General features: G+C 39.2%; 1 protein-coding gene across 2 annotated transcripts in view; it reads left to right on the forward strand.

Annotated features, from left to right (window-relative positions):
• Nr4a3 (nuclear receptor subfamily 4 group A member 3) overlaps positions 1–12,079 on the forward strand; it is a 39,703-nt gene extending 27,624 nt beyond the window's left edge. For both annotated transcript variants that reach the window (XM_042698949.1, XM_042698959.1), the window contains exon 7: positions 11,556–12,079. In XM_042698949.1, the coding sequence (XP_042554883.1) occupies positions 11,556–11,803 (248 nt within the window). In that variant the 3' untranslated portion in view covers positions 11,804–12,079. The remainder of the gene's footprint in view (positions 1–11,555) is intronic.
• Positions 12,080–14,871: the final 2,792 nt, after the last annotated feature.

Consider the following 14,871-nt stretch of genomic DNA (forward strand, 5'->3'; position numbering starts at 1 on the left):
AGTGTCCAGGCCCTGAATTCAAGCCTCAAGACTGGCACATACAAATATATACAAAAGAGTGATTGTAGAATATCAGCTAGACTATTAGTAGTAGAAAATTCATCCCCAAGGCCAGCCTTGGTGGTTCATACCTATAATCCCAGGAGGCAGAGATGGAAGGGTTGTGGTTGGAAATCAGCCCAGGCAAGGGAAACACTAGCAAGCCTTATCTAAAAAACAAACAAACCAAAAAGAAAAACAAGGTGGGCATGGTTCTTCATACCTATAATCCTAGTGAGGCTGCACGTAGAGGTAGAAGGATCCAAGGGCAAAAGCTTGAGAGAGTGTTTGCTAGAGGACTTGAGTAACTACTATACTACAAATAGATAGATAGATAGACAAATTTACCCCCAAATAATTGTCCTCTCTTAACAGGGATGAACTCATGAAAAGAGAATCCTAGAAGTTTAGTCAATCTAAGTCCTGGCATGGTAGTACATACCTGTAATGACCGATAAGCAGGAGGTAAAAGTTTGAAGATCACAGTTGGAGACCAGTTTAAGAAAAAGTCTGCAAGAGCCATTGACAATCAATAGGCTGGTTATGATGGTCCCAGCTATGCAGGAAAGATAGAAGAAGGGTAGAAGAAGATAAAAGGATAGTCTAAACCAGTATGGGGGTGGGGTGGGGGGAATGTAGGACCTTAAATGAAAAACAACTAAAGAGAAAGAAGGGCTGGGAAGTGACTCAAGTGGTAGAAACCCCTGAGTTCAAACCCCAGTAGAAAATAAACTGGATAGTAACTGGTAGGTTAGCTCAACACAGCTTTCCCTTCCCCCCCAGTTCTTTTCCTTCCTCCTTGTCCTCTCTCTAAGCCCTCATGAAAAACTAGGTGACAAGGTGGGGCAGGAAATGGTTTCTTTCAGATCACTCTCCCTTCCTACAGTCACAGGGAGTTCCCCATAGTTGTGGGTTTCATTTTTTTTTCTTTTGGTCTGCAGTTTATCTACCTAACCACTGCCTCTTACTAATGCTTTGTCTCTGAAGTGATGGATATGTTTTGCTTCTGATGAGATAACCATTGGGTTCGTATCTGGTTGCAATTAATTGTATTTAACAAACAAGAAGTCCTTTAAGTAGAAAGTTAGTGTAAACTTACCATCTTCTAAACATTTATTCACTAAATGAGCGCTAAAGGCCCCTGTATGGCTAGGCCCTGCGGGAATGAGCTAGGTATGAATTCGGCTATCAGGAAGTACATCCTCAATCAGGAGGTTATATATAAGTATGATTTTAAAAAATGAACCCAATCTATGTGATTCATGCTCAGGCCCTTATAAGAGACAGAGTGTAGGAAAATCCAGGTAATTGCTAACTTTTGTGGGGTGAAGAAAGGTAAAAATGGTCATCAAGAACTTCTATGGTAGTAGCACGCAGATGTGGAAAGACATAAAGGACATTTCAGATCAAGGAAATAAGATAGTAAGGGTACACTCATAGGGGAAAAAATGGGGGGAAATCATGTGTAGTGGAGTTGCATTATGCATGTATTAATTCACATCACCATGAATAGAAAGAAGAAAAATTTGATTGTACATTCTAGAGCAAGCATGACAGAGAAGATCTCAATCCACTCTGGGCCATCATTTCCCTGCCTCTAGAGGAGAGAGCTGAAAACAGAACTCTGTTCAGGGAAATCTAAAAGGTTTTCATAGAAACAATTGACTATCTGAGATATTTAGCATGACCTAACCCTATTATGTGCATTTTCCACATAATAAAAGGGGAAGAAGAATTGGAAAGGTTGTTTTGGGTCTAGATGGCAAAGGGGACCTTGAATGTCTCAGTGTCATTTGTGAATGACACTGAAGGAATATTGCCCGGGGTTTCTTTTCCACATTCAGGTCGTCAAGTAAGACAATGACTCTTCTCTCTATAGTTGTTTTTTTCTGGTCTTATTGCAACACAACCTCTAAGACCAAAGAGGAGATAGGCAAGTAGAACCAGGAGCAGAAAATGCTAACAGTAACAGATGCCTGCTCCTGCCATGCCTTCCACCACCTGTCTTTCTACAACTCCCCTACTCACCTTAAGTGGCTACCTAGTTACTCTGTTTCTGCATCAAATATTACCATCGGCAACACTGGAAGCAAACTAAGTGTAAAACATGGAAGGAGGATATCGTTGGGGGAGAGGGGGCAGTTCCAACATTTGGAGAGTGGAGATAGCAGTTTAAATGTTTTTGTTAGTTTGCTTTTAGTGGTACTGGGGATTGAACCTGGGGCCTTGTACTTACTAGGCAGGCACTCTATCACTTGGTACCATGCCCCCGACTTCTTTTTACATTGTTTTGTTGTTGTTTGTTTGTTTGGGGTGTCTTTATGTCCATATGGCCTGGGTTATAATCCTCCTCTACTTATACTTCCCTGTGTGGCTGGGATGACAGGCATGTACCACTGCACCCTATCATTGGTTGAGATAGAGTCTCATGAAGTTACTTTTCTATCACTTGACTGATCTCCAACAGAGTGAAATCCTCTCCTATTTCTGCCTTCCAAATACCTAGGATTATCAGCTTGAGTCAATGCACTCTGCTGAATTTAAGTTTTGTTTTCTTTTCTTTTTTTTTTTTTTTGTGGGGGGGGGTCCGGTAGTGGGTCCTGAACTCTGGGCCTGGGCGCTGTCCCTCAGCTCTTCAGCTCAAGGCTAGTGCTCTACCACTTGAGCCACAGTGCCACTTCTGGCTTTTTTCTTTTTGCTTATGTGATGCTGAGGAATCGAACCCAGGGCCTCATGCATGCAAGGCAAGCGCTTTACCACTGAGCCACCTTCCCAGCCCTGAATTTAAGTTTTTAAACAGATCCCTTCTACCTCCTAGCTGAACATTTTTAGTAATTCTTTACTCTCTCTGAATATCCATTTTCTCATTTATCTCAAGGATAATACCTTTATCTATTTGGGCTGCTAAAACAAAAATTCTATAGGGTGTTAGAAATAACAGAAATGTATTGCTCACACTTATGGAAGCTAGGAAGTCCCAAATCAAAGCACCCGCAGATCTTGTAGCTAGAGAGGTCTGGCTTTCTTCTTTGTAGGTTGTGCCTTTTTGCTGTGCCCTGGTGTAGCAGAAGAGGCAAAGAAGCTCCCTCTGGCTTCTTTATAAAGGCAATAATCACATGCATGAGTGCTGTCCCTTATGACTGAACCAACTCCCCAAAGGCTCTGCCTTTAGTGCTCTCACATAGAAGGATTAGGTTTCAGCACAAAAATCTGAGCAGATCATGACGTCTATTTGTAATTGATAAACATTGAATGAATTCATGCATACTTTTCAGAGAGGAAAAACATTTCAGACAAATCTTCACTGTTATTAATTCCTAAATGTCTATTCGTCTTATACACTTTCAGGAAGAATTAGTTCTAAGAATCCATAAAAATTTTCATGCTTTCCTAAAATTGCATACATGTAGCACTTTAAGGAATTTCTTTGACTTCTTAAGGTCAGAGAGAACCTTTTTTCACATTGTTAATGGTTTGATTTATTTTCCTTTAGTCTGTGGGGGTGGGGGAGTTCATGTGTGCACATGTACAACTAGTATTGGGTCTTGAACTCAGGACCTAGGTGCTGTTCTTTAGCCTTTTTGCTCAAGGCTAGCACTGTACCACATGAGCTATAGCTTTACTTCTGTGTTTTTGGTGGTTAATTAGAGATGAAAGTCTCATGGATTTCCTGCCTGGGCTGGCTTTGAACCTTGATCCTCATATCTCATCCTCTTGAGTTAGGATTACAAACAGGAGCCACTGATACTTGGCTTTCTTTAGTTTTTCAAAACACAAAAATCCATGTATTCCTTTTTCTTTCAACAAAACTGGGTTTGTGACACATGCACAGTCTCACAGTCTATTCTTACTTTTTTGTCCATGGACTGCATTCCAAATATTTTTCCATGTCACCATTTTCTGTGGAACTGAGTGTTCCATCATTTGTTTTAAATGAACGTATTTACATATACTGAAGCTCATTCTAGGCATTTGGGATGTATATACACTGGTGTCCAACTAAAAGTATGAGGGCCAGGAGAATCTTATTCATCTTTAAAATTATTTTAGCACTTAAAGGCCCTAGCACGTAGCAAATATTGGTTGAATTGAATGAATTAATAGTGACTATCCAAACATCTCATAAATCAGTTAACTCTGAAACCATTATTTTTAGCCTATCATTGTTATTAGAAAACAGTCTGAACTCCTGAGAACTTCCTTGTTTCAATTCACATGAATTCAATAAAAAGCATTTTTGAGCATCTGCTCTTTGCCAGGCACACAGTCCCTTCCTCTCATAAAATCTATGGTCTTCTTGGAGAGGCAGACAGATACTTCCTCAAAGGACAGTCATACTGAAACATGTACTATTACACCTCCACACAGGCTTCTGACTGACTTGTGGCTTTAAACTTGTGTGGGCTCCATGTGTCTGGGGCTGCCTGTCAGTAAAGCACATGGCATATGTGTGACATGAGAAGGAGCAGCAACATGACTGCCCAGAGAAAGAGGTGGAACTCGGGACAGGAAGTCCTGTTTGGGGGTGTTCAGTTGCAAGCCCATGTCCCTTCCAAGAACTGGGCTGGACTGCATTTTTTTTTTTTTTTTGTCTGAGTTGGCCTATGCCTAAGACCTTCTCAAAAAGAGAAGCTACTTCTCTGACCTGATAGCTACTAGCCATCCCTCTCCTCACTCCCTACTTCCTGTCCTGAGGGAAGAGAATTTGATGTTTCTCTTGTGGGCCCCAAGGGGGCAGAACTCGGAATTATAAGATAACAAAATTTAGCTCAATAGAAGAAACTAAGACAGAACTACTTGAAATTGGAATGAGCTCCCTTGGGGAGTAAGTTCTTCTAGGCAGAAGTATTTGAAACCTGGAATAAACTGCCTTGGGGAGTGAGTTCCTGCCGTGAGGACTGAGGCTTACAAACAGACTGGATGAACCCTGGATCTTAGCATCTTAGCACTAGGATTGGCTGAGGCAGAGCTTTATACAGTTCATACATCACTGGACATCTTGTTAAGATGCTGATTCTGGTGAGAATGGGTCTGGGGCAGGTCCTAAAACTCTGAATCTCTCTGAAACTCTAAAATCTCCCAGAGGAAGTTGATGCTGTTGGTCTGGAGTCTGTTCCTTCAGTAAGGAACCAGAAAACCTATTGATAATCTGGATAGTCTGAAACTAATTATAGCTACTATTTTTAAATACTCAGTGCCAAGGGATCTGCATGATTATTTTTATTAATGTTGGTTAGTAAATAAATTTGGAAGTACCTGGGATGGATTTTAGTGATAAGAAAGCAGAGAGATCCATCAGAAGCTATTAAAAAAAAACTAGTAGTAGAATTTGAAAGTCTGGTTGAGAGGCCGTTGGTACTGAAAGGAAGACATAGATACAGAAACAGTGTAGGGCTGATAACTGAAGTTAATTTAAATTTGGGTTAATAATGGGTTAAATTAATTGATGGGCCACAGGAATACAATTCTTTGAATTTTTCATGAGGGGTGGGGAAGACTGTGATAGCATTGATAGCTGAACTCAGAGATGTGGCTGATTTGAAAGGGAAGATAACAGATTACATTTTAAATATAGAGGATATTTACACATATTTATTCAATGCTTGCTATATACTAAGCATTATTCTAAAAACATGTAACCCACTCAGTTCTTAAAAAGAAACAACTTAAAAAGAAACAACTCGTGAGGCATCTACCACTATTAGCTTGATTTTAAAGATATGGAAAGAGATCCTAAGTCAACCAACTTATAAATAATAATAGAGCTAGGACATACAGGGAGCAGATCTGTTCCTGAAGCACCTGGTATGGAAGGCTTTTGAGGATGCTTTGTTCATTTCACCATTATAAAGTTCATAACAACTCCACATGCATTTATTTAACCAGAGCCTCTAGTATTTAATCATTTTTTTCTATGTCCTCCATCCTCCATTTGTATATTCATGTAACAGATGTGTGTTGGGTGTTGCTGATGTACTAGGCTTGGTGCTGGAAACACAATAGTGAGCAAATCCTCTCTGTTCCTCAGGAAACGTGCATCTCATGAAAGAGACAAGCAACTGTCCTATGAATATCAGATTTCAACCTCTCATGTCCTGCAAAGGGAAAGGTTAGAGTGCTATAGGAGAGATGATCAATACTGGAGGCAAAGAGAAAGAAGCTTCCTTTGAGACATATTGTATCTGAGATCCAAAGAAGGTATAGATCTTAACCCAGCTAAAGTGGGTAGAACATGAGCATAGACCTAAATGGCTGTGTTACATCACTTTCCTTCCCCCCTCCTCTGCCTCTTCCTGTCCTTTTACCTGTGATATCCGTTGCTCAAATGCTTTAGAAATCCAACTGCATCTTTAGATAGTGACCCTGTGTAGCTATAACATTGCTAGACACGGAACAGGTACTCAATGAGTGTTTAGTCAAAGAAGCGATTAGCCAGTGGTTAACCATTGGGCATGCAGAAAGGAGGGAGGATGTGACAGGGAAGCCAGTGTATCTTGGTATGAGGAGAAACTTTCTGCTACGTTGAGATATTTTCAAATGGCAGCTCTGATATCATATACGTTTTTCTGATTTTGGTGAGAAAGTAATCAGCCACCTGCTAATTCTGACCTTGGACAAGTCACTTAACTTTTAGGCTTAGCCTTCATAGCTATTAATTAAAGGGGATAATTGTCCTGTCTAATTCACAGGGTGGTTGTAAGGGTGGGATAAAATAATTTAAATAACAGTGCTTACTATAAGTGTATCAAATACAGACTGAAATAATGAAACTCCCTGTATCAGCTGACGCCTGAAATTCTCTATAGACACCCCCAGTGGAGAATCTTCTCTTAGATGGGGATGTCAATCAAATGAATTAAATCTCTTCCAATTTATACATACAATGAATGTGACCCATATATCAATTACTTAACTATTTCTGTATGTTGTATTCTAAACTTTTGAACATATAATGCCTCAGTTAAAATTCTAAAGTACAGAGTATATGTTAGATTGATAATATTATATTCTGAGTATATTATACATATGTATATATAATACTTGTTTCGTTTAATGGCAGAGGAAGACCTTGAATGAAAATCTTCTAGGTATAATTGTCTAACAAAAGAGAAAAGCCAAATGTCTCATTCCCCTTAGAATTACAAACCCTTTGCAGCTCTGTTTGCCAAGCTGCAGGAGAAAGGGTAAGGGGAGGGGGGGTGGTTTCAATTAAATGTCAGTGGTGGAGGTTTTAAGGATTTCAAATTACTGGTGAGGTCCCAGACTTTTGGTGGCTCCCTGGTGATCTGAAAATCTTGCTGGCTGCAGGCAGGAGTCTGCCCAAGACTACATTTTATCTTAGCTCCTTTGGAAAAGTAAAGAAACCACAAATCCAGTGGCTGTTCAAAACAACAAAGAAGGTTTGAGGTGTCTTTGGTGTCTAACAGGAGTGTCTCTGAATTCCTTAAGGAATTCCAGGCCTAGGGTTGATCCAGCTGGCAGGAGGTATCGATCTTCACTTGAATTCACTGAATAAATAATGGTTGCCATAGTTATTGAGCAGTCACAACTGGCTGCAGAGCAGAGAAAACTCTGCAGCCTCTTCTGTGAGTTTGGCCATGAGAAAGTCTGGCTGCCAGGTACCACAATCAACCCCCTCTGGAAAGGCAATGTGATGCTCCATTTCTTCCTTCCAATGATGAATAAAGAATCTCGATTATCGTCCATAACATGAGGCCCTGAAAGGAAGGGAAAGCTTAAATTAATGACTGGGCATTTTATTCTTAGGAAAGCTTCTCTCTGTAGCCTGTGAAGCTAATTTGATATAGCTCCGTATTAATAGAATTCAGTAACCAGCAAGGTAGTGTTTGATCATATTACAGGTACTCCAGGGCTAATCAAAGGGCAAGCTCCCATCTTCTTGTGTTTTAACATTATTATATAAAACAGCACTAACCTGGCAATTTCAAAAGAAAAAGAAAAGTGTTATCAATCATTTTATAAATGTTTTGTCTCCTTTCATTCTTCTGTATATGCAGAACAGAATCACACTTAGATACTATTTAATATTCTGCTTTTTATTCAGTACTGCAAGTAGCTTTCCGTATTACCTCACGGTCTTCATATTGTCCTTTTAGATGTCTGCAGAACCTTCCATTATATGGACATACCATTATTTTCTTAATGGGTCTCCTATTCTTCATCTCTTTATCTTTCCCAGTGTTTCTTTGTTTGATTTTTTTTCAGGGAAGTTGGTAATAGATAACACAATACCAAATGTTCTCATGCATGCAGTGTCACTTTTCTGTTGACTTTTTCCTTTGGATAAATTCCCAAGAGTGGGATTACTTGGTCAGAGGATATAAACGTTTTATAACTCTTGAAATTTACTGCCAGATTTGCAGCCTGCTTTCATGCTTTGGAGGGTGGGGAAGAAAATAAAACTTTAGGCAGAATACCACTGCAGGCAGGATCTTTTCCTGAAGTTCACCCTTGGGTGCTTCTGAGATGGAAATACAAGAGCTATGTGTTTAGTAAAGATAAACCAAAATGGACAATGTTGGCACCTGGGTTGATTAATGAGTAGTTTTCTAGAGAAGGCAAAATCACTCACTGCATAGGGTAGAAATTATGGGATGTTTTGCCTTTGTTTGATCTCACAGTTGTTAACCACTGGTAAAATGTCATCCATTCACTGATTATCCCAGGGTATAGCAGATGACAGAATGACAGATGGCAAAATACTGTCATATAACACTGTTTACTTGAACCTCACAACAGCCCACAGAAGTGAGTTTTATCGTAGTCACACTTCTTTCAATTTTTTGTATGATACTTAAGATGAACAAGAAGAATATAGAGGCTGGGAAGGTGGCTCAGTGGTAGAGTGCTTGCCTTGAATGCCTGAGGCCCTGGGTTCGATTCCACAGCACCACATAAGCAAAAAGAAAAAAGTCGGAAGTGGCACTGTGGCTCAAGTGGTAGAGTGCTAGCCTTGAGCTGAAGAGCTGAGGGACAGCACCCAGGCCCAGAGTTCAGGCACCACGACCGGACCCCCCCCCCCAAAAAAAAGAAGAATATAGCAAAGACTTGTGTATCTACCACTCTATAATCCCCATTTCTCTATTCAGATATTGACCCTTAGTAAAATCAGGTCACATAGATAGTAAATTACAGACCAGAATTCAGATTTGCCTCCAAACCCAGTACCCCTTTCTCTACAGACTATTTTCTTGGTTGATTTTTTTAAATACAGTTTAGCACATCAGATATGAAAAGAGACCTGAGAGGTCATTAAATCCAACCTCATTCATTGATAAAGTCAGTGAATGCATTTGACAAGGTCAAATACAATTTAGCCAACCAGACATGGCTGGCTCACACCTATAATCCTAGCTACTAAGGAGGCTGAGATCTGAGGATCACAATTCAAAGCCAGCCCGGGCAGAATAGTCCCTGAGACTCTCATCTCCAATAAACCACCAGAAATCTAGAAGTGGCACTGTGGCTCAAGTAGTAGAATGCTCACCTTGAGCTGAAGAGCTGAGGGACAGCACCCAGGCCCAGAATTCAAGACCCATTACCACCACCACCACCACCAATAATAATACAATTAGCCTAGCTAAGGAGAATGTTCATTTCCTGGTTCCCAGTCCTCTTTCACTTGAGACAAGAAAAGAGAAAAAAAGTATCAATAATTGCTCCCTTTTTCTGATTTCAGGTAATTACATTTTTCTTTAGGAAAACAAGTTTGCTAGTAAAAATATCTCCAACTAAGAAATGAAATCTAATAGAAATTGGGAATTCATTTCACAGTAGAAGGATATCATCTATTGCTCAAGAATTGTGACTTCGGCATGATTTCCTCTCTCATAGACTGAGAAAGGAAAACGTTGAAAAACAGGTCAAGCTTTCCCTTCGAAAAAGAGACTTTGTGACCCACAGTCTAAAGGAGAGCAGAATGGTTTGTGTTGAATGTCTGCAAGAACAAGACACGTTTTCTTTCAAGATAGGTTTCCAATCTCAGCTCTTAGCAACTGTAGGTTGGGAAGAATCACTCAACCTTATATACCATGAATATAGCACGAATTTTTTTTCTTTTTCCAGGCCTGAGGACTGAACCCAGGGCCTTGTGCTCGCCAGGAGAGCACCCTTCTGCTGAGCTAAACCCCCAGCCCCACGAATATTTTTTTCTTTTTCTTTTTATTGTGAAAATACCGTACAGAGGGGTTACAATTACATGGGCAAGATAATGAGTACATTTCTTATCAAGCATTGTAGCCTCCTCCTTTGTTTCCCCTTCTCATCTCCCACTCCTCCCCACCCCCCACCCCCGCCAAAGTTGCAAAGTTCATATTTCAAAATAACGACTTGTACATCTCATTGTTGCAATGGGTCCACCTGTATCCCTATTTAAACGATTTGTTTTTGCCCTTCCCCTCCACAAATTATACCAACATCAAATACAGTGAGAGCAGGGGTTATACCATGGGGGAGGGACATACAAAGCAACAAAGAAATATCTTATAAATATGTTAGAAACAATCACATGAAAGAAAAAATCATTTGAATACTTATCTTGGGATTCATTTCACCTAACATCAACTTATCTGACCTTTTCTGCTTGTCTCAGACATATACTAGTTATCGCAAATAAGGGAAACCATGGGACCTATGTTTCTTTGGGCCTGGCTTACTTCACTTAATATAATTTTTTCCAAGTCTTTCCATTTCCTAACAAATGGGGCAATGTCATTCTTTCTGATGGAGGCATAGAATTCCATTGTGTATATACCACATTTTCTTGATCCACCACGCATATTTAAAATGAGTATCCTCTTATACATTGTCTTATACAAGTGGTATTCATGTCTTTCCACAGCATAAAAGGCCTGCACCTCCTCCTTTCCTCTGTGACTTTTCCATCTCCACAGCAGGAGGACAATGTGTTTTTGTAGAGAATCAGGTGTAGGTCAATAGGTGTTTCAAGGAGAGAAACAAAACAAGGAAAAGAAAAGCTGGATTCTTCCCAATGCTGATCAGCGTGAAAACATAAGAATACACTTTGGGTGTTAGCAACTAGAGCATGCAGCCTCCCTACCTTCTTCAAGTGGAGTCTGTAAGGAGGGGTCATTAATTCACTAGCCCGGATGTGTTTCCATGTCACTCTGGATGAAAGTTGTCTAGTGACAGGGCTTTTGTGGAAGCTTGGCAGGATCATGTGTGCACAAGAATGTGTTCCCTGCAACTGTGTGCCAGGGACTGTTTGCCTCCCACGTCGCGTTAACCTAAGTTCAGAAACAGTGAACTGGATCTGATCAGTGTCATCATCTCCTAAGGAAACTGAGGCTTACAAGGGTACACAACAAGTTAAATGGCAGGTCCGGGATTCATTCTATCTCTCAGCAGGGTGCTTTGATTATATACTGTCCTCCATTGGCAGGAAGAGACACAGACATTGATAAGGGGTTCCAAGTGTCTTTAGACCTGCCTCCTAACCGTGTCCTTTATTATTATTCTTTTTAATCCTTCTGCAGAACGACATGGGTTAAAAGAACCAAAGAGAGTGGAGGAGCTATGCAACAAGATCACAAGCAGCTTAAAAGACCACCAGAGTAAAGGACAGGCTCTGGAGCCCACCGAGCCCAAGGTTCTGCGTGTGCTGGTAGAACTGAGGAAGATCTGCACCCAGGGCCTTCAGCGCATCTTCTACCTGAAGCTGGAGGATCTGGTGTCTCCGCCTTCCGTCATTGACAAGCTCTTCCTGGATACCCTACCTTTCTAAGTGGGAAACCACTTCTTTGCAGGCACCTGGGTTAATCAATCAAGGGATGGGTCTGGACACCAACTACTTTCTATCCTTTGTTCAGAGGAAACGCAGTTCCTGTAGAAAGCAAAGACTTTTTTTTTTTTTTGGTCCTTTCTGGCACCTTTTCTTTACAACCTAAAGCCAGAAAACTTTCAGAGTATCGTGTTGGGATTGTGTTTTATATTTAGCCTTTGGGAGGGCGGGGTGGTAAGGGGGTATAATTCATGAAGGTTTTCTAAGAAATTGCTAACAAAGCACTTTTGGACTATGCTATCCCAGCAAAGAAAAAAAAAGATAATATAAGCATTAAAAAAAAAAAACTTTCTGGGGAATACAATTATGATTGCTTTGTATTTAAAAACAAGAACAGCCAAGAGTTGTTCGCCAGGGTAGGATGTGTCTTAAGATTAATCCCTTACGAGTACATACATTTCTGTATCAAGGGTGCATATGTGGTGCAGACAAGGCAGAAATTCCCTTTCCTTAATTTCTTTCTTCCTTGATTTTATTTTAACAAATGGTGAGAGATGGAAGATTACCTACAAATCAGACAAAGCAAAACAATAATGGCTGTTCGCTTCCATATACAAGTGCAATTTTTTAAAGTGCTGTCTTATTAAGTCTTGTTTATGAACTCTCCTTTATTTTATATGGGGGAAAAAAGGAAGACATGTAAATGACATTCTGATTTTCCTAGCAAAGGCTTGGTCTACCTGCCCTGTAGAATTCTTTGTAGGTAAGGCCCATCTAATAAGACTTGAAGGCCATTCTCAATAGAATTGGATCCCTGCTGACTCTCTAGGTGTTATGAATTGAGGAATCAAGACTGTAAAGTGAATAACATACAGTGGCTTTGGTTGTATTCTATTATCCTGGACAGCATTCTCTTGCTTTAGTCATAGAAACTTACTGATGGATGCATTTATTCAGAAGTCCAAGGTATGTTTGGTGAATCACCTAATTATTTGATCTTCAGCTGAGAAAAACATGCAAATAAGTAGGAACTGGGTCGTACAGGGTAAGCACCAGGGAGGTGAAAAGGATTTATATATATATATATAATTTAATTTTTGTTGTTGACAATTTTGGAGAGCAAGCAAGTCTTCTTTAAAAAAATAGTATTAATGTGAGTACTAGACAAGATTAGTAGGCTATGTTTCAACATTCCATGTTCGTACACACTTTTGTATGTTTATACTGTTAATGCCATATTACTATGAGATAATTTGTTGCATAGTGTCCTTATTTGTAAAAACATTTGTATGCACGTTATAATGTGATAGCTTTGCCTGTATTTATTGCAAGACCACCAGCTCCTGGAAGCTGAGTTACAGAATAATCAGATGGAGTGTTCACAGTGACTTGGTTACACCAGTTAGAGAATAAGCAAAAAAAAAAAAAAACCACAAAAAACTATATATATATATAAAATATAGCAGGTTACATATATATTTATAAATGTGTCTTTTTATTAACCATTTGTACAATAAATGTCACTTCCTGTGCCGTTATTTTATGGTTCATTTGCAGTGACTTTTAAGGCAGTACTGTTTAGCACTTTGATATTAAAACTTTTGCTTATGTTTTGCTAAATTCGAATAATGTTTGAAGATTTTTAGGTCTAAAAGTCTTTATATTATATATTCTGTATCAAGTCAAAATATCTTTGGCCATTTTGCTAAGAAACAAACTTTGAATGTCAAACTGATGTCATAGTAGTTTTTGTTAGCTTTAAATCAGTTTTGCTTTAGTCTTTTTAAAAGAAAAAAGTAACAAGACTATGCTGTTTATATTGTTATTAAATTATACAATCAAACAGATGCCAAATGAATTGCCTGATTGCTGCAAAGTATAACCCAGATAACAAATCATATCCTTTTTTTGCAAGAGTCATTCTGATATTTGATCATGTATTATGTTTGTGTGAGCATTTATGCAAGATTATTTTTATATCAAAATGATAGGGTCTGGAATGTTAGCATGTTGAAACATTAGACTTGGAAGGGGCCTGGCTTGCCAACAAGTTCAACTTCTTGAAATTCAGCGAGGAGAAAACTAGGGCCTGTTGAAGAGTAGACTTATTCAAGGTCAAATGGTAACAAAATCAGGACTAAGACTTAATGCACCTTTCCATCCTCCTTTTTCCTTGCTGTATCTATAAGTCAATAGGCATTTAAACATAACCACTAATATTAACATTGTACCTGAAGATAACCATGAATAAAGTAGTACTTTTGCATTAATTTTTTGAGCTTATATGCAAACATAATAAACATTATTAAATATCAGGAAAGCTAACATTTTGTACAAGATAGCTTCAGACCGAATTCAAATTGAATTTGAATAAATTAGAAGTACTGTGCATACATAACCTTCTTGTACACCATGAGTATTTGGAAAGATAATCCTTGTTTTTGTCATGTCTGTAAAGGAAAATTGAAGCAAAACAAAAAACATAGCCCTAGGGAAATGCTGTCTCTTGATTTTTTTTTTCTGTCATCAGACTTCAGGAGAAGGACATTTTAGCAGTCCTACCTATTGGTTTGAAGGAATGAAGAAGCTTTTTAGCTATAGGTCCAGACACAAGTGCTGAAAATGAAATTTAGAGCCAGTTTTCTTCTGTCTTCCATAGTTATTACAACTATGTGAGCCTCCCAAGTCCTCTATCAATTAAACTCTTCCTTTTTTTTTGTCTTAATGTTGAAACGCAAGCATATACAGAGTGGATGACTACATTAGCTCAGAAGAGGACAAGCATTAAGGCAGGTGACTCTTCGCTTTGCAGGGAGACCTCTCTTAATGGGAACATGCCTTCTGTGGGCAGAAATCAGGAATCCACCAGCTGTTAACAGGGAGTGCCTTGCTTTTATTTCAGACAGCAGAGTTTCCCGAGTTCCTCTGCACCTCAAACAGCATTGCTCTTTTGTGTGTGTTAACCTGTGGTTTGAAAGAAATGCTCTTGTACATTAACAATGTAAATTTAAATGACTAAATTAAATTACATTTTACCAATGGCTACTGATGTGTGGAATGAGCATGCTTCA

This window comes from Dipodomys spectabilis, unplaced genomic scaffold (assembly GCF_019054845.1).
Source record: "Dipodomys spectabilis isolate Male_0828 unplaced genomic scaffold, ASM1905484v1 ptg000006l, whole genome shotgun sequence".
Classification (NCBI taxonomy): Eukaryota; Metazoa; Chordata; class Mammalia; order Rodentia; family Heteromyidae; genus Dipodomys; species Dipodomys spectabilis.